The sequence below is a fragment of the Zalophus californianus genome, chromosome 11, assembly GCF_009762305.2.
Source record: "Zalophus californianus isolate mZalCal1 chromosome 11, mZalCal1.pri.v2, whole genome shotgun sequence".
Classification (NCBI taxonomy): Eukaryota; Metazoa; Chordata; class Mammalia; order Carnivora; family Otariidae; genus Zalophus; species Zalophus californianus.
In genome coordinates this window covers 85597287-85622437 of record NC_045605.1, presented here as the reverse complement: position 1 = coordinate 85622437, position 25151 = coordinate 85597287, and the positions used below count along the sequence as shown (strand labels likewise).

Here is a 25151-nt window from a genome sequence, read left to right as displayed (position 1 = left end):
AATGCAAAACTCAACAACCAAATTTGTACATTAGAAAAGAATGAAAAATACTTTTGTCAGCATATTAATCTTGGTCAATAATTATGAATTTATTTGGTAATTTTATAACCCTCTACTGGCCTGTGCTTAGCATGTAAAACCAAGCGTTTATACGACAGTAAAAACGTATTTACCATGTTCATAAATTTTTTACATTTCAGTTCCCAAAGCAAACTTCATTAATGTCGGTAGTCCTCTTACCTGACACTCAGCAAATGAAGTTCTATTTATTATTTTTTTAAGTGAAGTTCTATTGAATAAAAAATTCAGAAGTCCTGACAGATCATTTATACGAAGTAACAAAACAGATACCATGTTCCTGGTCTAAGTAAAATCTTACATGTTCAACAAAAGGGTCAGCTTACCAAGCTTTGGGAATAAAAGTCAAGAAAAAATTCATCCATTTTCTAAATTTTCCTCCCTGAGCCCTGACCAGAGTTCTGCTTTTAGCATGACGAAGACAGCACTTCAGAAAGCAGAGGTGGCAGGAATGAAAACGGCAGAAATGAAGGAGCTTCTTCAACTTTGGGGCTGCTCTTGAAGTCAGAAGTTACTCTCACACCCTTCTCGGTGTTTAGTTCAGATAAAATGTAAAAATGGTGAACTGTGACTAGTGCTACTAATTCCAGACACATGTGATTTCAAACCTAAACCAGGCCTACACAAGTCCTGGTTCTTAGGTTCTGAAGGCAATATAAACAGAAACCCCCAGCAGGGCCAGGTGCAACTAAATCCTGCCCGTTTAGGTTCCAGACACTTACTTTCCAGGGCTCTAGCTATTTCGGAAAGGATCAGTGAGCATTTGACAGATTAAAAGAGCTTATTGAGCTTACAGAGTATCTCCTCCGTTCCATGAAGTTGTTTTGAGCACTAGGAACAAAACAGTTACAGAATACAAAATCCAATATAAAGACACAAGTGCAAACATCACTGTGGTTCTTTATTTAGATTATGTTTTCAATGAGATAAGTGCCTTTAAATAGGAGGTTCATAGCCCATCATCTGCTGTCCTTCATTTGTTCACTCATGCATTCAATTGGTTCAAATAATACCGAGGTGAGGTGGGGAGGAATCCGCGGGGTGGCGGTGGAAGCAGGGAGAGGAGCGAAGGGAAGTCCGCTGCTTTAGTACAGAAGAGATGACAGAAGAAGGTACGCGTCCCAGGACAGGAGGGAACCCTTCCGTGCAGCCTGTGGGATACGCTGGCTGAGGGAGGCTGGGCACAGACACAGGTCTACCTCTATGGGGAGAGGGTTATATGCGCTCCTCCTAGTTATAGTCCTTTCCCATGTACAAAGCATTCTAATACCCATTATCAAAGGTAATCCTCACGGCAAGTGTCAATGAGTCGTTTCCCCATTTTACAGATGAAAATGCTGGGGCCCAAGGGACAATGACTGGCCCAATATCGCACAACCAGTGAGAAGGCAAGAGAGGAAGGACTCCAACCCAGACCGTCCTCTAAGTTGGGAGCTCTGTGCATGATCCTACTGCAATGTACTTAAGTTACTCAAATGAGACACATCACAGAATGTCAGGGTTGGAAAGCAGTTCAAAGATCAAGTCAAGTCCTTTCATGTTACATGTGCTGGAAATAGGTCCTGATTTGCCCCAGTTAGTATGTAACAGAAATGGGGTCAGAACTCTGGTTTCCTGACAGCTCCCAGTCTTTCCACTCTACCACCTGGCCTCAAAATGAAAATTAATACAATCGATCTACACAGAAACCAGAGCATGCCAAAAGGCACTGGAAATCAAACAGCAAACACCTATTCATTCCCTTTGTAACTCAGCAGGAAAGGTGGTGCGGCAACACCTCTTTATTCCCAGGAATCTTAGGGTTTTAGAGAGATGAACAGAGGCACCTCCACAAAAACAGAACTGCTAAATACTCCATTAATTGTCAGCCAGTGTGTGCACATTATATCCCTGCTATGTCAGACTTATTCATAACTTTTCTTCAGAGAAAAACTCTTAAGCACCTGCCTACTGCACTTAGTCGGTAAGACATCCTTACCTGAAGTATATTTATAGTCGGGCTATATGGTTACATAAACAATCGCATGGTACACCTTTGCTTTAAACATAATGATATTTTCAAAAAAATTCTAGGCTGAGAATCCATCCACCCAACCAAGAGCTGACAAAGTAGCAGTTCCTGCTCTGGACATTCATTCATTCGTGAGGCCATCAGATAAATCGATCGAACACACCTGCTATGATGGACCAAACTCTCAAGGCGCTCAGTTCTAGCCACAGTAAAGTACTACCGCCAAATAAACCTAGCACTTCCCTAAAAGACGCTTGTTTCCACAAACCTGTTAGATGGAAAATCATGTCAAATCCAATCAGAATGCATTATATAAAACCAGGTCAATTCTGAAGGATAATTTCTGCTCCAAAGGATACATATCTTGGAGGGAGAGCTGGGGTGGGGGGGAGATTACAAGGAGATGCTCAACAAATATTTCCTGAGTGACTAAATGATTTTTCCTGGCCTTTAGTGATAATCCTATGAGATTCCAAGAAGAAAGTAGCTCACTTATCTTCAAAGAACAACAACACAATTCAGTATGAATATTATGATTCTGAACTTTGCCTCCTTCATTCTTGGCTTTGCCACTTGGAGAACTCCACCAGTGGACACTGGGGGGGGGGGGTACGGAGTGGGGGCATTAGAGTCTGTGTGGGTCCCTGTAAAACATGCATCAAGATTTCAGATGGTACAAACTTAACTCTGAATTTAGGAACCCACGAGGGGGGAAAAAAAAAAGTCAAATCTTGTAAAAAGCTAACCCTTAGAAAAGAAAGCAAAAAAAAGAATTAAAATTTAGGAAGAGTGACTACAGGAAGTGCTGATCCACCCTGTGTATTAGAGGGTAAAGCTCTTCCCCTTCATCCTTGGCAGAGGTGGCACTAAACCCCAAACACTCTCGGAGGCTGAGGCAGGCAAAAGAGTGCTGGGGGAGGGGGGGGGGGGCGGGGGCGGGTGGCTGGAGGCTGAGCCCGTAGAGCATGTGACTCCTGATCCCGGGGTTGTGAGTTCAAGGGCCGTGTTGGGAATGGAGCCAACTTAGAGTGCTCGAGCTTCTCAGCCTGGGGAGAGAGGGGTACCACATGACCAACAAGCACAGCTGCCACAGAGCAACCTTACCTCCAGAAACAATTCCAGAAGTGACCTCCTTTGAAGACACTATAAAAGATGTGATTTTGTGCTTTAAAAGTTCTACTTATTGAACTTTTATTCCCTTCCAATGAAACCAGGGAAGACCTGTCCTTGAGTATAAACTTTAATAATAGGACTTCGGACCACATAATGCAGCATACATTTCTGACTGCAAGTAGAAAATACCATTAGAACACAGTTCGTAGCATGTATTTGGAGAAATCACAGTCCCCCCAACATAAGCGTACCCTCTCCTGAAGTTTGGTACGACTCGATAGTCTACAGAGCGAACATTCCTCTGGTGGGCTGCCACCGTGCCTGCCATCACGCCTGCCTCCTGCCGCACCATAGCCCTCACCGCTTTAAGGGATTCCTTGCATTATTTTGCCTTGTGCTGTTCCCGCACTTTTGGAGTTCACTCCCAACTTCATGGCTCTGCTTCTAATATAATGTCCCTGTCTAAAACACACATGCATGCCTTTTACTTTTTTTTTTTTTTTTTTTAACAGAGTGGGTCATCTGTGAGACCCCAGCTACCCTTTCAGCCACAGGATATGTCAGGAATTCTGGTCACTGAAGTTCCTCAAAAAAATACTGCTCTAAAACCAGGGATTTTCTATGACTTCCTTATCCAAAAAATAAGTGAGCTTACACTATACTGTTTTATCTGAAAACACTTAAATCTATTTCTGAAATTCAAATCCAATCAATACATCTGTATATTGTATCAGTGAATTTTTCAGTAAAAACTCCAGACATCTGTCCTTTAAATTACACCAACATATATATTGTTTAAAAAAATATTTCCTCCTTAACTTTCAAAGCTTAAAAGTCAAAGAATTTCCTTTCTCTAGATCCCAGAAGTCGTAACTGCTATCATCCAGACTCAGGAATGATTCTGTATAAAAGAATAAGCTTTTTAAAATCAATTAACTCCCCTCTAGAACAAAAGGACTCTGGCGCTTGGGGGCTCTGGCTAGGCCAGGCAGGGAGAAAGCAATCACTGGGGTGGGGGGAGGCCGTAAGACTAGGGATAGCCCTTCTAACACAAAATAGCTGGAGGGAAGAGTGAGGGCCGGTGCCAGGGAGGGGCATGAGTCTCAACACACTCATGGCTTGGTCACTCTTTCTTGGGTGGCTGGCAGATCCTCTCGGGTGTCTCAAAGGAAAACTACCCAGATGGTGGAAGAGAGGCCCCAGCCCCCTGGGAAAGACAAGGCAGCTCGAATCAGGACAGAGTCGAGTGGAGACACACGGCAGTCAACCGTTTAAAAGCGGAGTGAGTGCTACCTCAAACTTAAGAGAACAAGAAGCTTCTTGATTTGTAAACTTGCACTCATAAATACAAACCTTCAAACTAGAATTCAGTGCCTTTGTCAACAACTCTTTTCAACAGTGATACACAGTGTTCTTCCTTTTGGAATCAGGGCTGTTACATAGAAATGTACTAAATAGCCATTTTCCAAAGCAACACTAGAGTTGAGAATAGGTATTCTGTATCAAGAGGCTAATACTGCTGCAGCCTAGAGCGCATACATGTTAGGATCGGACAAGGATCTTACTGAGGATGGCATCGTAGTAGGGACTGAAGACCATCTTGTTATAGTTGACCAGGCGGACAAATTTAATAGCAACTTCTTCCAGCTCTTTCTGAACTGGACCCAATCCCCCAGGGACCGTGGGCAATGGCTTCTGATGCCCTGAGGCAAGGTAGCCTTCTAAGAAGATCAGGATTCGGGAATCTGTGATAGAAAAGAAAGCAGTTGGTTGTTTCTTGTTCAGGGTGACTTTGCAAACTTCTGATTTGCTTCAGTTTTTAGCTTAAACATCCCTTTTCCGGGGAAGTCCTCCCTGCCCACCCCCTAGACCAGGTACCTACAGCACTGTGCACTTCGAACATTCAGCCCATTTAGAACACTTCCTCTCCCGCTCTAGATGGTTAGTTTCACGAGGGTAGAAGCACGCTTATCCTGTTCCTCATCCCCCCACCGCCCTGCCAGCACTCAGCCCATGGCCTGGCAGGAGACCTGGCCCCAGGAGAAGCTCAAAATACATTTGGAAAGGAAGAATAAATGCGTGAATCAATACAAGGAGACTGAAGTGTTGACAGGTTCTGCTCTGAGGAGAAAGACACACTGAGACCACCATGAACCATTGCTGAAGAGCACATAAAAAATGGGGCCCGGGGGGAGGGCAGGTGGGGGGTAAAGCAGGAATTATAAGTTCAGAAATGGAAAAAAAAAGATTCTAGCATTGTGGGTCTGTGAGCTTTTCCCACCAAGCCCACATGTAAGCAGTGTGAACGTCCTTCTTTAACGCTTCCACGGAGGTATGGCCACCTGCCAACTTGTACTACTCTGAGGAATAATTTACGTTGTTGCTTTTTAAGCCATTCCTCTCTAGGACGCTTCTGCATGGTCATCAACCCTCACAGATTTTCTTACAAAAGCAATAGGGGCATTTATAGTCACCAAGTTCTTTCAAACTGCACGCCTGTGGGACCCTCTCAGGAGCAAACGACCTACACCCTTCAGACCCCAATACACAGTGACAAAGCAACTGCTGACCAGATGGGTCCCATCACCCCTGTTGCCAAGTTAGTTTGGTTTTCTAAGGTTCTCAGAGCTGGAAGCCCCACACGGAACTGGAGATCCTTGGATCATTCCTACCCCAGGGCTGGTTTTTAGCTCCAGGTCTGTGACCACCTGTTACTCCGCACCCAACATGGCAGGACGCGGAGGAGCTTGTTAGCCGGTGGTTTATTTATGGCACATTCCTGCATCTCTACCAAAGTCACTAATATTAATCTTGATGGTCCTTCTATCTGCAAGAGGCTCCTCCTGAGTGACCCACAGACGACAGACATCATGACCGATGCAGGGCTGGGATGAAGTCATTTTGAAAAAACCGTCGATCCCTGTAACTTTTTCCATCAAATATTACTTAAGGATAAAAAGGAAGTCATAGTGTTAGAAACTGGCTCACATCACTGGTTCAGCCTCTACTCCAACCTGAAATCTGATAACCACAGGTCATTCAGCTTTTGCTTGAAGCCTGCTAACTATTCATTATTTCTATGTTGAACACCTATTTAGTTTCATAAAGAAACTAAAGAATGACTTCAAAATTAATTACACTAAAGAGAAATAGAGGAGTTTTAAAAATTAGATGAAAAAATGTTTTAAAGATTTGAGAGAGCAAGCGAGTGAGCAAGTCCAAGTTGCGGGGGAGACGCAGAGGGAGAGGAGAGACAGAATCTCAAGCAGACTCCCTGTTAAGCATGGGGCCCACCTCCGGGCTCAATCTCACAACCTTGAGATCATGGCCTGAGCTGAAATCAACAGTCGGACGCTTAACCAACTGAGCCACCCAGGAGCCCCTAGATGAAAAAAATTTTTTAAAGATTTTATTTTTAAGTAATCTCTATACTCAACATGGAGCTTGAACTTACAACCCTGAGATCAAGAGTCACGTGCTCTGACTGAGCCAGCCAGGTGCCCCCAAATTAGATGACCACTGTATTCCTCGATCAACCAGCAACAGCAAACAGAATGTTCCACAGTGCTATGGCTGGGATGAGGAAGAGTAACAGCTAACACAGTAATCTTTTTAATAACAGCTCCTCTCTAGCAAGTACTTGTGATGGGCTACGGATATTCTGGTAAGCACTTTATGGACCTCATGCCCTGTGGTCTTCCCAGCAACTGTATAGGGTTGTTGGTATTATCCCTTTTATGATTTTTTTAAGATTTTATTTATTTGACAGGGAGAGACATAGGGAGAGAGGGAACACAAGCAGGGGGAGTGGGAGAGGGAGAAGCTGGCTTCCCGCGGAGCAGGGAGCCCGATGCGGGGCTCGATCCCAGGACCCTGGGATCATGACCTGAGCCGAAGGCAGAGGCTTAACGACTGAGGCACCCAGGCGCCCCGGTTTATCCCTTTTAGAGATGAGGAACCTGGAGCATCCGGTCACCTGCTCAAGCCACACAGCAGGTGCTCGTGAAGAAAACCCCCGGCTCCTCCTTCATTCTCACCACACATCCCAAACATGCCAGCAACAGATGTGGGCGAGGGCAGGGGTTTCCCACACCAAGCGATTCTCTGCAACACCAGTGGGGTGTCCTACTATTGTACTCCATTCTGATACTACCTGGAGGGAGTTTCACATCCCACAGGCCAGGGGCTCAGTCCCACGAGGCTGCCCCCCCACCCCCATTTCAGACGCCAACTGCAAGCAGTAGGTCCCCAGGATGCCCCCAGCTTCCGTCTGACTTGGCTACAAACTGGAGGGTCCCATGACCTCCTCTCCCCTGGATTTTGATTATTGGCTAGAACAGCTCATAGAACTCAGGGAAACACGTATGTTTACTAGCTTATTACATAATAAAGGATTTAGATACAGATGAAAAACAGAACAAAAGACATATAGGGTGAGGTCTGGGAGAGTCCTGAGGGCAGGAGCTTTTGTGGAGTTGGGGTCCATCACCCTCCCATTACATGGATAACCCAGAAGCTCCTGGAACCCTGTACTTCTGGGATATTTATGGCAGCTTCATCATAGACATTTCCAGCCCCTCTCACCTTTCTTGGAGGATGGGGGCGGGGCGGGGGCAGCTGAAAATTCCAGGCTTCTAATCATGGCCTGGTCTTTCAGAGCCCACCCAGAGTTGCCTCATTAGAACAAAAGACACTCCTGTCACCCAGGAAATTCCAAAGGATTTAAGAGCTCTGTGTCAGGATCCAGGTCAAAGACCAATCTTAGAACAAAAGATGCGCTTAGTGCTCTTATCACTTAGGAAATAACAAGAATTTTAGGAGCCCTGTGCTAGAACGGGGGCAGAGACCAATACTTATATTTTCTATTACCTCACAGTGCTGGAGCAGGGCCCTGAACAAAGCCTCTGATTCCAAAGTCAGAGCCCTCAGAACAATGACAGCTGCCTGGTCACTTGTCCAGACCTTTGGGTCACGCTCATTGGTGGTGATTACTCACTCTTTCCTCACTCATCAGCACTCAGAACCTATCAGAGCCTTCTAGATTTCTTCAGAGGGGCCGGTCTGCCAGCCCCTCCAAGGGCACATCCCTGCTGCCCATCTTTTCCCCCCAAAACGTACCCATGATCCTGCGGATGGGGTCGTCAGGACTGGCCACAGACTGGATCTGGCCCTTGAGCACAGCCTCCTTTTCCGTGGTGAAGGCGGTGAGCCCACACAGGGCAAGGCAGCTGCTCACCTCCAGGCAGACTTTCTCCCCAATGGTAGTCAGGGCGTCCTTCAGATGGAAGGAGCTGGAGTACAGAAGGGAAAGGAGAAGGCAGGGAAGAGAGAGCCCGTAAGCAAAGTGCACATCCACCAAGCTCAAGCCAAGTTACGAGCCCAAGCCCTGATAAGGGTCACAATCTGAGTCAGTTCGTAGACTGACATGTTCAAAGAGAAAGTCTAGGACTCTCTTCCCTGCCCCCAACCTTCCAGGCTGTGGACACCTGACTCAGGAGTCTCTCTCTCTCTCTCTCTCTCTCTGCTAGAAAGGACAATGGGAAGGGAAGCGCTCTGACTATACCAGCGCTAACAACCCCAAACCCAACTTCTTGCTAGCATCTGTGTGCTGAAATAAGCCTGAAATCTTGAATGCCACTGAGTAATTCGCACGAACCCAGAATCAGGGAGCTGCGGGACGGGAGTGGGAGAGAAACTTCTCCCTGGATACCCTTCTGTCCCTTTCGATTTGTGAAACATGGGAACGTATTAACTACTTTAAAAGAATTAATAACACTGAACTCCCAAAGTTAAAAAAAATGAGCACCTTGATTTTCCAGAGCCCTCAGGCTCTCCTGGAGTATTAGTGAGGAGCCCTCCTGCTGGTGGGTTTCCTATAAGGCCTTTGTTCTGGGCCTAACCCCTTTGTACAGCAGGAGTCGTGAGAGCAAATGTGCAAGCCCTGGGACTCCCTGCTGGTACCAACTCTGTGCCAACCCGAGAGCCAGGGTGGGTACTGCAGCACAGGGTGGGACCCCCCCCTGCAAGGAAGCACAAGACGGGGCCCCTCACCGAGAGCTTTAAGCAGTAGACAACCAGGTCTGCTGGGGAGGGGGCGGGGGGGGGGACCTTGATGACAGTCCAGGGCTACCCCCGTGCCAGGGCCTCACCTCAGCAATCCCCTCCCGGCCTAACCCAGCATGTGCACACACCCCTCACCACACCAAGCACGGGCATGCTTTGTGCAAACTTGGCAGGAAAATGCCTCCGTTTCGTAAGAATGAGAATGTCTGGGGACATTCTCCTCCAGGAATCCTCTGACCTGGGCCTTGTCAGAGGCCATGTTTACTTCTAACCAGTAAAGAATATCCTGTAGGCTGGGAACCACATGGACCCGAGCGGACATCTCCGCAGGAGCAGACACAGCCGCCGCCCCGCACAGGGGTGGCTTTGTGCTGCCCGATGAACTGAGGCATTTACACGCAGGACAAGGGGCCGTGAGGAGCGGGCAAGGGCACAAAACTGCTCACAGCCCAGCGACTTGGGGGGACACCACCCACTTCTTAAGAGGACCTTTCCCAGGGCCGTGCCACCCAAACTGTTAGGGGGTTGTGAGAGCATTTCAGTGGGCAGCAACCAGTTTTGTTTTAATGTTATAAGAATTTGTGCTAAGCATGGTTCAGGTTAAGTTTCACTTTGTGAAGTTTTTATTTCAGTTACATGTGTGCTTGAAGTGTGTACTAGGTCACAGCAGAAAATGAATTTCTTATTGGGGGTCCTGGTCCTAAAAATGTGAAAGCCACTCTCCTAGAGCATTGCAGACCCTAGAATCGACTCTAACGCCGTTCGTATGAATCCGAATCAGTTCTGCTGGGGTGAAAAAACCAGGGAGCAAAGTTTCCTCTCAGGTCCTAGAGAGCAGCCCCGGAGCATCCCCACACCGGGAGACCCCCCTGCAGGCGGCTCTCGGCCACCCGCTGCCTCCCATCCGTCCCACAGGGGCCACTTACGGCAGATGCGTATCTGTCAGCAGAACCTTCACGATCATCTTGAGTTTCTCAGCAAAGTCAGCCTGGCTGGAAATTCCTGGGGCTGCCATGCTGAACGTGACCAGCAACACGGCTCCCAGGATGGTGAGCTGCTCCAGCTGGAGCTGGAGCTCTTGGAAGCGAGCCTGGTCCATCAAAACGGTCTGTAATGGAGACAACAGAAATCATCCCTGAGCGGGAGATGCAGGCCGGCCAGCAGGAGGCAGTGGGGCCACAGGCCCACACGTGGCTCCACAGATGCCCTCAGAATCTTCTAGTCATTTCAGAGCTGAGGGAGTCATGCGTGAATCATCCTTGCCCCTCAGAGCCCCTTTCTCCTTAGGAAGACTGCCATAGAGCGCACTCACTAAGAACGGGAGGCAGGTGGCCACTGAAACACAGTATAACCTCACGCAAATTTCTTCAACCCTGAGCCCTGTGCAAAACGGATTCCTGCTTCACAGGGCTGGCCATGGATCTAAAGTGGGCCGGCAGAGCCAACACTCAATAACTGGGAGTTCTATCATGAGACAGGAAAAGAGTAATGAGATATGGAGCTAGAGTGACCAACTCATCTCAGTTTGTCCCGGGCTGTCCTGGCTTTAAAACTGGAACTCCCAAGTCCTGTGAACAGCAACCCCCCCGCCCAGTCCAGAGCAAACCAGGCAGCCAAGCACTCCAGCCAGAGCCCAGAGGGAAGGAGGGGAGAAGCTGCTTGAAGGGAGAGCCTACGTGATTCACCTTGTCGTCCCCCTCACTAGCACAAAGGAGGCCCTCAAGAATCGGTGAGTGAATAAAGAAAACAAAAAAGAAACAGTAAGTAGAAAAAAGGAGGAATGACAGAAAACAATCCAGAGCCACCCTGAAAGCAGTGAGTGGATTTCCCTGACTGCATCCCCCATGCTAGACACCCGTGCATCCTACTAGGCTAAAGTGCCCTGCGTGGGATGAGGGAAAGAACACTGGAAGGGCTGATGAATACACCTTCCGATAGGAGTTTTTACAGGTGAACCAAATAAATGTTAAGGACTAGTCTTGCTATAAGAGACTGACACACCAAATCAAGACATTAACAATTTAGGGTCTTAGCCTAGAATTCTTCTCAAGCAGTGAAAACTATCTTTGAAAATTCAGGATCCTCTGTTGTTAAACAGAAATGCTTCCACAGACCCAGCCTCTTCCTTGACTTCACTTGGTGACACAGCAGCATCCCAGCTTTGTGCAGGACTTGGGTTTAGGATACAAAAGATTTCCAACCATCAATCCTCAGGGTAGATATTGGTATCCAGTGAAAAACACCATCTTCCCCACAGCGGTATTTTTAAGAGAAATGTCAGGCTGCGACCTGCCCTCCGGAAGAGAACGTGCCACTATTCGGAATGGAGCCTCCCCTACCTGCTCAATACAACACCCTCTTTAGAGCCTCCTTTGGTGCGAAAGAGGGAACTCAGTGGCAAGAGTGAAGCCTTAGGCTTACAGCGTCTTGAAAGGAAAAATAGGAACTTAGAGGAGAAAGATTTAGAGAAGTAGCAGTTTCTGAGGCTAGAGATAAAAAGCCTGAGTGCCCTCAAAAATGAGGGAGTCTACACACTAAACCAGCAGGTTACAGACAAAATGGGGGAAATCCTTGCCAGTCTTCTTAAAGGACCACTGCAGTTAGAATTATTTATTGTGAAAAACTTTTATTTATTTATGCTCCACGTGGAACGGGAAGCAGTATTTTTTAGATAAAACTGAAAAGCAACATCACTGTTATGGTTGTAATCAGGTTGTGTAAAAACAGGAGAGCGGCTCAGCAGTACACACTGGGAGGCCCACACGCTGCTGGGGGACGGGAAAGGGAGGTGGCTGCTCAGGAAAACAGCCTGGCAGTTCCTCCAAGGGAAACTCCGAGTCACCGCGTAACCCAGCAATTCTTAGCCTAGGTATTCACCCAAGAGAACTGCAAACATGTGCCCCCATCAAAACCTGTACACAAACGTTCAGAGCAGCACAATTCACAATAGCCAAAAAGTAGAAGCAACCCAAATGTCTATCAACTGACGAAGGACTCAACAAAATGTGGGACAACCACTAGAATATCGTTCAGCCTTAAAAAGAAAACGCTGACACACACCACCACATGGATGAACCTTGAAGACAATCTGCCGAGTGAAATAAGCCAGACACAAAAGGACAAATACTGTTAAGATTCTATTCAGATGACTCACCTAGAGTCATCAGATCCAGACACACAAAGGAGAATGGTGGTTGCCAGGGGTAAGGGGGAGGGAGGCATGAATTGTGTTTAAAGGTATTTAAAGAGTTTGAATTTGTGAAGATGGAAAAGTTCTGGAGAAGGATGGTGGTGATGGTGGCCCAACCATGAGAAAGTCCTTAACGTCCTGAACTGCACACATAAAGATAGTGAATTTCGGGGCGCCTGGCTGGCTCAGTCAGTGGACTATGCAACTCCTGATCCGGGGGTTGGGAGTTTGAGCCCCACGCTGGGTGTAGCACTTACTTAAAAATTTTTTTAAAGATTTTTTTTTTGTATTTAATTTTGTACTATGCATATTCTAGAGTAAAAAAAATACAACTTAAAAAAAATGAAGTACTGGGGTGCCGGGTGGCTCAGTCGGTTAACTGTCTGCCTTCAGCTCAGGTCATGATCTCAGGGTCCTGGGATTGAGCCCGAGTTGGGCTCCCTACTCAGCAGGGAGTCTGCTTCTCCCTCTCTGCAACTCCCCCTGCTTGTGCTGTCAAATGAATAAAATCTTAAAAAAAAAAATGAAGTACTGATACATGCTACAACCTGGAGGAACGTTATGCTTAGTCAAAGAAGCCAGACACAAAAGGCCAATATTGCAGGATCCCATTTATAAGAATTGTCCAGAATAGGCAAATCCATGGAGACAGGAAGTACATTAGTGGCTGCCCAGGAGTATGGGAGGGGGGAAAGGGTAGTGACCGCTAATGGGCACAGGGTCTTTTTTGGGTGATGAAAATGTTTTGAGATTAAATCGTGGTAATGGTCCTCTAACTGTAAATAAACTAAAAACCACTGAATTGTTCAATTTAAAAGGGGAAATTTCCTGGTAAGAGAATTGTATCATCACAAAACTATTATTTTTTAAAAGTTCTGCAGCACAAAAAGAAATGAGCAGTTAGACTGCTCTGGAGCACCTACTTCTGGGAAAGGTCTCTGGAGGTGGTCCCATTTCAGAAGCTTCAGGTATGCATAATTCTGGACAGCCACAGGATTTGGCATGGGACCGTCCCCAGAACCAGCGGCCCCTCCCCCAGCTGGCAGAGCATTTTTATACTTCTGATTCATAAGGTCATCTGCAGCTTCTTCCAGCCACTGGGTGACAAAGTCCAGGGAATCTGTGAAACACAAGGCTGCAAACATTACTATGACACTCAGGAGGGACGCTTCTCGGAATGACTTTAGGGAAGATCATCCTGAAGATGTGATATATAGAGAGCACAGACTTTGGAATCAAATAAAACTCGGTTTAAATCACAGTATTGCAAATTACTAGCTAAGAATGATCAGATTCCTAATATAAAGAGATGGATAATACCCCACCTCATAGGCAGTTTCGAGGATTAAACAAGATCGCGAATACAAAGCACATGGCCAGCCTTGCCACCTACAGATGTTCAAAAAAACCACGGTCTTCACTCCCACCCCGACCACGGCAGGAGACAAGGCTGGGGGCTCCAAACACTTCAGCTCAGTGAGATGCAAAACTTCTTGCCCAGGGACAGGTGGAGACACTGGCGAGAGTTTCCCAGTGTAAAGTATCCTCCACACTGAAAAATGAGGCTTTTCCTTGTCTAGATCCGAGTCTCCCATCAAGCTCATTTGCTTTCAGTCTCATGGGAGGGGAGCTCTGCCACCCCCAGGACGTGGCTTCTGCGGCGTCTGGAACAGGAAGTCCCTCTGACAGCTCCTGGAACGTGCTGTGGCTCTGCCGGCGAAGGTCACCTTCAAGCCAAGTGGGCGGCCAAGGACATGGCGGGTGTCCACTCTTCACAGCCGCAGGATGCACCTGTGTCAACACACCAGTAACCTTCTGCAGGCGGCACACTCTGTAGCCCAGCAGCTTGTACACGTGAGGAGGAAGGAGGAGCCTGACCGGCTCAGCGACCGCAACAGCGGCTCCTTCACTGGACCTTGGCTGCTGGCACCCGACTCTCACACTAAGGCTCTTCGGCCTGGAAAATGGCCAGCCTGGATGCCTCCTGAGGGGCAGTACAACACTGGTTGAGAAAGTGAACTGGATGGTCAATCATTCTGGTCAAAAATCTCTCAAAATCGATGTCCACATTTGTAAAAAGGGGTTAAAAAAAAAATAGTGCGCCTCTCGTAGGCTTATGGTGCGAGGGTTATTCTGATCATGCACCCACCCTGGGCACACGCCCCGTGTGTGTGCTGGGAACAGCATCCAGTCTTCTCCTGGTACTGTTTCTTCTGCTCTTCTCTTTCTTGACCCCTCCTTCTCTGTCTGTGGCAGGACGGACACCTGCTCCGGGCGCTGCACGAACTATTCTGGGCAGGCGACACCATCTAGCCAGAGACTGCCATTTTCTTCTTTGATCACCCAAGTTAGGGGCTAAATGGAACTCAAAATAAATTGGATCCAGGGGCACCTGGGTGGCTCAGTCAGTTGGCTGACCATCTGCCTTTGGCTCAGGTCATGATCTCAGGGTCCTGGGATCGAGCCCCACATCGGGCTCCCGGCTCCACGGAGAGTCTGCTTCTCCCTCTCCCTCTGCCCTACCCCCTGCTTGTGCTCTCTCTTGCTCTCAAATAGGTAAATAAAATCTTAAATAAAAAAATTGGATCCGAAGGCTGTAATTTACCAGGAACATCAGTTGCCGATGCAGAAACTCCCCCGCAAAAAAGCACCCCAGAAATGCAACACAGTTTTGGATTCTATAGTCCTCTCTTCTCCTGCTATCACGGGAGAGGCTTATAAAAATGAGACCTTCTCTGGGTATAAAACCAGGAAGATTTTCTGCATATAGAATGGAGGCAAAGTAAAATTTCTTCATGTACCTCCAAGAGAGGGGAAAGTGAATTAAATAGTCACAAGAAGTCGGTCATGTTTCAAAGATCAAAGCCAAGCATATAATTTATCCCAAACTGTTCTCATTAAAAACCTATTTAATTTAGGACTTCTTTGTTCTTTTAAATTTATTTTCTTATATTCTACTTCTGTTTCTCTTGCTTGTCAGTTGTCAAGTCCAAAGTCTTGTGCTTTTTGGTCTTGAAATCAGAACACTCCCATACAAAATTTTAGTTTTATTTTGCAAACAGTATTGTTGTGCAACCAGCCATGGCCCTGAAATGGAAAAACAGAGCGCAGGACACCACAAAGCATTAGACGTACTTGGCTGCTTCTCCAAAAGCTGTTGAAACTTCTTCCTTTCATAGTCCACGGACTGCTGCATGAGGTGCGGCCTAATGCTAGTGACAGCAAAGTTTGCCATGTCTACTTTCATGAGGTCCAACACGGAAAAAATTGCCCTGAGAGAAAAGGGAGAAAAGCATTTAGAATTGGGCATGTGTCAAGGAAGCATGGTCTTAGAAGAAAGAGGGGAGCAGATTTGAGAGAGGCTTTTCATCTCAAAAAGGGCAGCAAGTTGGAAAATCAAGAGCGTGTAGATTACGAAAAACAAATTTAGGGGGGGCACCTGGCTGGCTCAGCCGGTAGAGCATGGGACTCTTGACCCTGGGGTTGTGAGTTTGAGTCCTATATTGGGCATAAAGATGACTTAATAAAAAACAAGTAACAACCATAAAAAAAAAAAAAGAAAAATTTAGAAAACACAAGAATTTAAATAACGGATTAAAAAGACTGCAAATTTTTAAGCTGCCTTCTGTCCCCGCTCCTCTACGCCCTACCTCTAAGCAAACACAGCTCTCCCACCGCCTGTCTAGGCTGGAACTCGTTCTTCGGATGGGGTTAGCACTCCTGGCAGCCACAGAGGAAGGACAACCTGGAGGGCGCGGAGCACCCGGTCCCACTCTCCCACAGGCTAATTCACTTTCCTCGGGAAGAAAGAATAAGAACTCTCTCGTCTCTCCCCTCTTCCCCCAGGCTCTTAGTTTCAGGACCCCGTTTTCTGTTCTAGTTTTGTGGCAGAACTGCAAGCTCACACTCTGAATGTGCCCGATGGGCAGACCTGACCCGATGCTCAGGATGCCTTCAGTCCTGCCCGTCACGTACCATCGCCTCGTCTCCAGAGGCTGGGAGCTGCTAAGTAACCTACTTGCAGGAGGTGGCTGAGAACCCAAGGTACAGGCGTGGGTGTGGCCCCACAGGGAAGGAAGAATGGAGTCAAATGTCCTGAGTCCCCTGACGCCCTCTGGGACAGGCTGAACGCTGTATGATACAATGACCTTATGTGTGGGTAAGTTTATTATGGAAAAGACACACTGGCCTCTCCGCTGACATCCTGTCCACCTCCCAAGTACCTGGGACAGCCCACTTCTCCAGGGGACATTCTGCCTCTCCTCTGAATGCTCCTTAGCAATTCCCCACATCCACCTACTGCAGACCAGTGACTGCTGGAAACTGCCCGCTGGCAGCCACTGACTGGAGTAGCCCACGAATGCGTTCATGCTCACAGTGTTTTTAAAGACCTCCATTTCCAGGCTCTCCTGATAAATCAGAGGGTCTGACAACGTGGGCCATATTCCTTCATGGTCCCAATCAGCTGTCTCCCCTTCAACAGTGTCTGCACTCCCACTTTGCTGGGCTCCCCAGGCCCGTCTCCTCCCAGTAGGAATTGAGTTTAGGTTGAGTTTGCTGCAAGCTCTCTCCCCAGGGGACTCACTTCCTAGGAACTCCTCACTTGGCCTTATTAGAAGCTCTTACTATTTCTAACATCTAGCACCATGCCCAGCACATAAGAGATGCTCAGTAAGAGCTTGTTTCATGAATGAACAAATCCATTTTTAAGAGGTTTGTTTTTGTTTTTTTTAAGATTTTATTTATTTGACAGAGAGAGACACAGCGAGAGAGGAAACACAAGCAGGGGGAGTGGGAGAGGGAGAAGCAGGCTTCCCGCGGAGCAGGGAGCCCGATGCGGGGCTCGATCCCAAGACCCCATGATCATGACCTGAGCCGAAGGCAGATGCTTAACGACTGAGCCACCCAGGCGCCCCTTTTAAGATTTTTAAGTAATCTCCACACCCAGCATGGGGTTTGAACTCATGACTCTAAGCTTAAAAGTAGCACACTCTACGGACTGAACCAGCCAGGTGCCCCTTTTTAGGAGGTCTTTTCAATGCTTTCTAAACCCAGAGGTTAACTTCACAATGCAGAGCATTTTTATATGTACCAAATACTTATATAATGATATCAAGAAAGCTGAAAATAGGGGTGCCTGGGTGGCTCAGTCGTTGGGCATCTGCCTTCGGCTCAGGTCACGATCCCAGGATCCTGGGATCAAGCCCCGCATTGGGCTCTCTGTTCAGCGGGAAGCCTGCTTCTCCCTCTCCCATTCCCCCTGCTTGTGTTCCCCCTCCCGCTGTGTCTCTCTGTCAAATAAATAAATAAAATCTTTTAAAAAAAGAAAAAAGCTGAAAATAAGAGGCACCTGGGTGGCTCAGTCGGTTAAGCATCTGCCTTCGGCTCAGGTCATGATCCCAGTGTCCTGGGATCCAGCCCCAAGTAGGGTTCCCTGCTCAGTAGGGAGCCTGCTTCTCCCTCTACCTCTGCCCCTCCCCCCAGAACTTGTGCCCGCTCTTTCTTGCTCTCAAATAAATAAAATCTTAAAAGAAAAGCTGAAAATGAAAGGAACTTTTGGAAAGCGACTTGGTAACATGCAATGAGAGTCTTAAAACTGTTCCTATCCTCTGACATAGTAATCCTATTTAAGAACTTATATTTAGGGGCGCCTGGGTGGCTCAGTCGTTAAGCATCTGCCTTTGGCTCAGGTCATGATCCCAGGGTTCTGGGATCGAGTCCCATATCAGGCTCCCTGCTCCGCGGGAAGCCTGCTTCTCCCTCTCCCACTCCCCCTGCTTGTGTTCCTGCTCTCGCTATCTCTCTCTCTGTGAAATAAATAAATAAAATTAAAAAAAAAAAACAACAACCTTATATTTAGGAAATAACCTAAAATATAGAAAAAAGTTTTATGCACAAGGATGTTTATGGCAGGATTAAATAGCAAATAATTATGCCTACTCTAATTGTCCATCTTAACAGAGTAATAGTTAACTATATCTATGCAAATGAATATCTTGCAGCCATTGCAAATGCTTATGGGGAGTTTTAAAAATAATCTAAGTTGGTCATAAAAGGGATCCTATGGGGTTGGAACTGCCCAGCACCTTGAATGTAGCGGTGAATACACAAATTTACACAGGGGGGCGCCTGGGTGGCTCAGTTGGTTAAGCGGCTGCCTTTGGCTCAGGTCATGATCCAGGGGTCCCGGGATCGAGTCCCGCATTGGGCTCCCTGCTCAGCGGGGAGCCTGCTTCTCCCTCTGACCCTCTTCCCTCTCGTGCTCTCTCTCATTCTCGCTCTCTCAAATAAATAAAATCTTAAAAAAAAAACAAAACAAATTTACACAGGGGATACAATTATATAAAAATTAACATACATACACATAAAACACATTCAAGTAAAAGTGGAAATCTAAGTGAGGTCACTGGATTGTATCAATTGTCAATATTCTAGTTGTGATATACTACAGGTTTGTGAAATGTTAGCTTTGGGGGAAACTGGATAAAGTGTACTGTGTTATTTCTTACAACTCCACATGAATATACAATTATATCAATGATATTTTCAATTAAAAAAAGTGAAATGATTAAGGGTATGATGTTTCTAGAAAAAGTCAGGCCTGCAATGCCCACCAGGAGGACTTCTTCGAGTCAACTGAACACTTGGGCTCATGAGACGACCGTAAGCCCCGGGTCTGGCATCATCTAGTCACACAGCTGGCCAACAAGGCAGCACCAACCATTCCTCTTCAGCAAGTTCCAGTAACAGCCAAGAGCAGACAGACCTATGGGAACCACCTGGCTTACAAGCCTCAGGTGCTAATATATTTTGTAATAATTCTATGGCTTGGCTTCCAGTGTCTCCACTAGGGGCATGACCTGTTATAAAAGCTACTACCCTAAAGGACATCCAACGTGTGGTGTCCCATCCAGTATTTATAGTTCATTATCATTTCTTTTAGTCCAGATGCAATTTACCAATCAGAGGTCACTTTCCCCATAAGCAATGTTGCATGGTAGCATTTTGATGCCTAACACCTTTATCTGTTTACAGGAAAAATAGAGCTAAGCAGTTAACCAAAAGTCAAATTATCAGGCAGCATCGTGTCAATCCCTTGTCAATAATATTATCATAAAAATTATATAAATTTGGGGCACCTGGCTGGCTCAGCTGGTAGAGCATGCAACTCTCTTTTTTTTTTTTTTGAGCACGAGAGGGAAGAGGGGCAGAGGGAGAAGCAGACTCCCTGCTGAGCAGAAAGTCCGATGTGGGACTCGATCCCGGGACTCCAGGATCATGACCTGAGCTGAAGGCAGTCACTTAACCAACTGAGACACCCAGGCGCCCCAGCATGCAACTCTTGATCTCGGGATCATGAGTACAAGCTCCACGTTAGGTGTGGAGCCTACTTTAAAAAAAACCGATATAAATTTGATTACGATTAGGTTTAAAAATAAACACACCCAAAAGACCAAAGGAAGTTAATATGAATTATATGTTAAAAGGATTATATTCATGTTATATTTCTTCAATGTGTTGGTTGTTTTTTATTTTTAAGATTTTTATTTTATTTTTTAAGATTTTATTTATTTATTTGACAGAGGACAAGCAGAGGGAGGGTCAGAGAGAGAGGGGGAAGGAGGCTTCCTGCTGGGCTGGGAGCCCGATGTGGGCCTTAATCCCAGGATCCTGAGATCCTGAACTGAGCCGAAAGCAGATGCTTAACCGAATGAGCCACCCAGGCGCCCCTTGCTTATTTTAAAGTAGTCTCTACACCCAATGTGGGGTTGGAACTCATAACCCCGAGATCAAGAATGGCACACTCTAGTGACTGAACTAGCCAGGTGCCCCTGTTTTTTGATTATATAGGAGAATGTTCACATTCTTGGGAGACACCTACTCAAACATTTAAGGCTAAAATATAATGTCTGGAAGCTCCTGGGTGGCTCAATTAGACGCCTGACTCTTGATTTTGGCTCAGGTCATGATCTCAGGGTCATGAGACTGAGTCCCGTGTTGGGCTCCGCACTCTCTCCCTCTCCACCACACTCCCTCTCTCTCTTTCAAATAAATAAATCTTTAAAACAAACAAACAAAAAACCTGGGAGATCTGTAAAAAGGATATGAGTGTTCACCGTACTTGTTTTTTGTTTTTTGGGTTTTCTTTTTTACAACTTTTTTGTAAGTTTGGAATTTTTCAAAATAAAATGTTGAGGGAGAAAAAATATCAACATGATTAACAGTGATTTTTGCCTTTAGATGGCAAAATTATGGGTGATTGTTTTTCCTTCTTTCTACTTTTCTATATTTTACAAAATGTTTGCATTTTAATTTTTTTTCTTAATTTATGAGTATCTACATTTGAAGTCCAAATCTGAAAATAGGCTCTGATTGAGCCCTGTGTCCACGCTCAGCAGGGAGTCTATTTGAGACTCTCTCCCTCTCCCTCTCCCCCAACTCTAAGATGAATAATCTAAAAAGAATGAGAGAAAAGGCTCTGTATTTTAAGCACACTGAAGGTGATTAACATGATTCCCATACCTGAAAAGGGGCACTATTTCCTTGATGTCCTTTAGTTTCCTGACTTCCTCATCTCGAGCAGGTGCACATAGGGTCCCCATCATACCAATAATGAATTCTGCCAGCTTGGAAATGTCTAAGGCTCCATTCTCTGCTTCTTGCTTTATCAGATCCAGATCCAAGACTTCTGTTATCTGGTTTCTCAGTCTAGTGTGACCAGGCAGCAAGAAAGATAAGAGAGTCTACAAGAGAGCACAGCCAAGTTTAATCAAAGTTTCTTAGTCAGACATCATTTTTTATTATATGCAAAGGAATTTACAATTACCCAAATAAGGGCTTATCCATCATTACTATAATACAGTTGCTACTGTGATACATATTTTTTTTGTGATACATATTTTAACCTCTTAACAGTCTATAGAAAACATGTTTACAAATCATTTATTTTTTATTTTTTTAAGATTTTATTTATTTGACAGAGAGAGAGTGAGAGCAGGAACGCAAACAGGGGGGAGTGGAAGAGGGAGAAGCAGGCTTCTCACTGAGCAGGGAGCCCGATATGGGGCTCGATCCCAGGACCCTGGGATCATGACCTGAGCCAAAGGCAGATGCTTAACGACTGAGCCACCCAGGCACCCCTCATTTATTTTTAAAGTAGGCTCTATGCCCAACACGGGGCTCGAACTCATAACCCTGAGATCAAGAGTTGCACACTCTACTGACTGAGCCAGCCAGCTGCCCGTTTGCAAATCATTTAGAGTAACTATTTAAGCTTCCATTTAAGGTTTATGTAGCAGTCAGCCAGATAAAAGATAAACTGTTAAAAGTGAGAAAAAACATAATTAACATGAGCCTCTGAGCCAACCACAGATGCCAATTTTCACGGATGCATTTCTTCTTCGATATGACTGCTAAAGGCGTTTGCAGAAAGAGTCTTAACTTCTACTTAATGCCTTCTCTATCCCACAGACTGAATCACTTTTTGTCCATTATAAACTGAACACATCCACACCTATTAAAATTTTTATAAATCACCTATATTGCAAAATAACTTTTGTTTTCTTTAAATGAGTCTGTTTCTAAAAATATAAACCTTCAGGAGCACCTGGGTGGCTCAGTCAGTTAGGTGTCCAACTCCTGGCTTCAGCTCAGGTCACGAATTCAGGGTCATTCGGGTTGGGAGATCGAGCCCCATGTCGGGCTCCGCACTCAGTGTGGTCTGTTTGAATTCTTTCTTCCCTCCCTCTGACCCTGCCCCTGCATGTGTGCTCTCTAAATAAATAAATAAATCTTTAAATATATACCTTCATTTACAAACATAAAACCTTCAGGTTATCATAGCTTGTTTCAAATTTTTAAAAGGGCATTGAGCCAAAAATAGTCTTAATCCACATTTCAGCAAGTACTTTCGCTTATCCTTCAATTTCTTTCCAGTCTTCTGGTGCAGTAACAGAGAGGTTGAATACTCCTAACACACCAGAAAAGCACCACAATTTGCTCTCTGCCTCACCTCTTTGATTTCTCCAACAAGTTTGATGGCATGGTCATATGTTGGGGGCTCTTCACTTAGCTGGACGCTCAAGCAATCCCAAAAAGCTTTATGTACAATCTCCTTTACTCTCTTCTCCAAGCTGGAAACAAATGAAAAAAGAAAAATAAAATATTTGAGCCTCAAATTACTCTCAAAAGCACAAATTCTATAGGTTTAGGGTGAGAAATTTTAAAAATAATTTGGATGAAGAAAAGACTTCCCAGATATACCTTATTTTAAGTTTAGTGATTTATTTCAATAAATACCTCATTGGACAGAATCATTTTCAACTCATTGGACAGATGACATTGGGCCAATTAATAGCATACAACAGTGCCATATGATTAAAAACATACTGAAAAGTTCAGAGCTGTTTTCTTAATTTTCTTAAGATATTAACTTTCTTAAGATATTTATGATTAAGTAGTTTAAGATAACAACTCAGCATGTATATAGGCTGAAGGACTTTTTTCCAGAAAATATCCTATTCCTACGTGATCTATGAGACACTTGCTTAATTAGGTACCAAACTGTAAAACTAACATATAACATCTCATTAAAACCAGCCTGGCTGGCTTGGTCAGTAGAGCATGATATCGGGGTTAAGAGTTTGAGCCCCAAACTGGGTGTAGAAATTATTTACAAATAAAATCTTAAAAAAAAAAAAGTATATTATGAGAGCAAAACAAGTAGTTCTTCACTATTAATGTGAAAGAGTTCTGTCTTTGCAGAACATAGAAGAAATGTCCGTAAAGTCACAGAAGGCCCATGTGGGCGACACTATAGCTTGGCAACCCAGCAGCCATTCCCCCTCCTTGGCTAACAGACTCTCAGTGTTTATCACGGCACTTTTACAATTACAACAGGCAATGATTTTTCTTTCTTATGACAATACATTTTAAAAGGTACACTTTACAATCAAGAGTTTTAGATTTAATAGGCTATGTGCCAGGTGCTACGGACATAGAAAATAACACAATCTTTGTTTTTGTAGAGTTTACACTCTGGTGAAGAACATAGTAAACCAACAACTATAGTACGATGTGATAGTTACAAGAAATGAATGAAACAATACAACGAAAACACAAGATAGGACAGCTAAGTCCTATGCAGTAGGGAGAAGCTGACATGAAAGATGTCCACAGGAGACTTCCTAGACCTTTTATTTATGATCAGTGGTCCTGAGATCCATTTTCAAACAATAGTGATTCCAAGTATAGACGTACTGTGGGGTTTTTTTGAGCACCGACATACAAAAGGAAAAATTACATTTGAATATACTGACATCAAGTGGAGAAGACCTTTCCAGAACTGGTAAATGGCAGAGTTCCACTAAACAAGGTAACTCAGTAACCGCCTTACCTGTCTTCTGGTAATTCAACCGGTTTAATCCGAAAGTCTCCATTTACTACAATTTCATGGGCTAGAGCCATGTTAGTGACTCCTTTCGCTGTCTCTAGAAGTTCTTCTACTGTCACAAATCGAGGAGGACTAGCTGTAACAAAACCCAGGGTAAGAGATTTGCTTCTCTAGATTAAAATTTCCATGAAAGTGAGGAGAAGGCAGTGGTTCTGGTACCAGCTAATGATTTTGGTTATGCCTCTACTTATGAAAATACTCCAGCAATTTCAAACAACAGAATTTTACTTGTTTCATTTTTATTTTAACCTAGAATCCTAAAAACAGAGACCACTTCCAACATTCAAAATATGTTTTTTTACTCAAGGCTGGTCAGTGGAAATGATTAAATTAAACTGAGACTTAGGCAAACTTTTTAAGTCACAGAGTATCAAATTTTCCAAAAAGTGGAAGGTTGTTTTCTAATCTCTTTGCTTTTTGTCTATCCTAAATTTAAGAAAGGAGACCCCAGATTTAGGATTTTCTCATTTGCTCCCATCAGCAGTTTACATTTTGCGCCACCACTAACACTGTGCCAGGAATGAATCTCCCCAAATTAAAATTTCATCAAGTAGTTTAGGGCACCAGGTGCTATTCAAAAAACTCTAAAGCTACTACATTGTGTTTGATACTAAAAATGTTTTGAAACCATAATTTGAAAAGCACTGATCTAGAAGATAATTAAGAAGATACATTAATTTTATGTGATGGGGATAAGATCTAGGCTTAAAATGAGATAAATAATATCACTGGTTTGCACGGGGTTCAACAGTTATAAAGATCTTCTTAAGTTAGTCAAAAATTATTTACCTTCCTCTTTTATTTTCTTCTTTTGCTCACCAAAAAAAGGAACCAAATCTAAGAGCTGGTCCTATCCTGTCTGGTAAAAATCTTCATTCAGTCACATAAGGGGAAGTCGGGAACACTCAACATAAATTCTTCTCAATGTTTCCACAGAATATTAATGAAAATACTAAATAAATAAATAAATCTTGCTTCATGGATATTAGTAAAATATAAAATGAATATCCAAAAATCAAAGCCCAGATAAAAATTTTCAATATAATTAAGATGTCAATTTCTGCCAAATTAATCTTTTTTTTTAAAGATTTTATTTATTTGAAAGAGAGAATGAAATAGAGAGAGAGAGCACGAGAGGGCGGGGAGGGTCCGAGGGAGAAGCAGACTCACTGCTGAGCAGGAAGCCCGATGCGGGACTCGATCCCGGGACTCCAGGATCATGACCTGAGCGGAAGACAGTCGCC

At 44.9% G+C, this 25151-nt stretch overlaps 1 protein-coding gene across 7 annotated transcripts in view; it reads right to left on the bottom strand.

The window, feature by feature from the left end:
• The window catches only part of TCP11L1 (t-complex 11 like 1), a 40822-nt gene that overhangs the window by 2003 nt on the left and 13668 nt on the right, over window positions 1–25151 (bottom strand). For 3 of the 7 annotated variants that reach the window (XM_027581443.2, XM_027581445.2, XM_027581446.2), the window contains exons 3-10: window positions 23851–23983; window positions 22468–22588; window positions 20979–21199; window positions 15591–15727; window positions 13379–13575; window positions 10192–10373; window positions 8321–8493; window positions 4768–4947 (exon numbers count right to left, since the gene is read on the bottom strand). In XM_027581443.2, the coding sequence (XP_027437244.1) occupies window positions 4768–4947; window positions 8321–8493; window positions 10192–10373; window positions 13379–13575; window positions 15591–15727; window positions 20979–21199; window positions 22468–22588; window positions 23851–23983 (1344 nt within the window). Of the gene's footprint in view, window positions 1–2992; window positions 3136–3315; window positions 4948–8320; window positions 8494–10191; window positions 10374–13378; window positions 13576–15590; window positions 15728–20978; window positions 21200–22467; window positions 22589–23850; window positions 23984–25151 lie in introns of those variants that run through there. The other 4 variants (XM_027581448.2, XM_027581450.2, XM_027581447.2 and 1 more) reach the window with 4 other exon arrangements.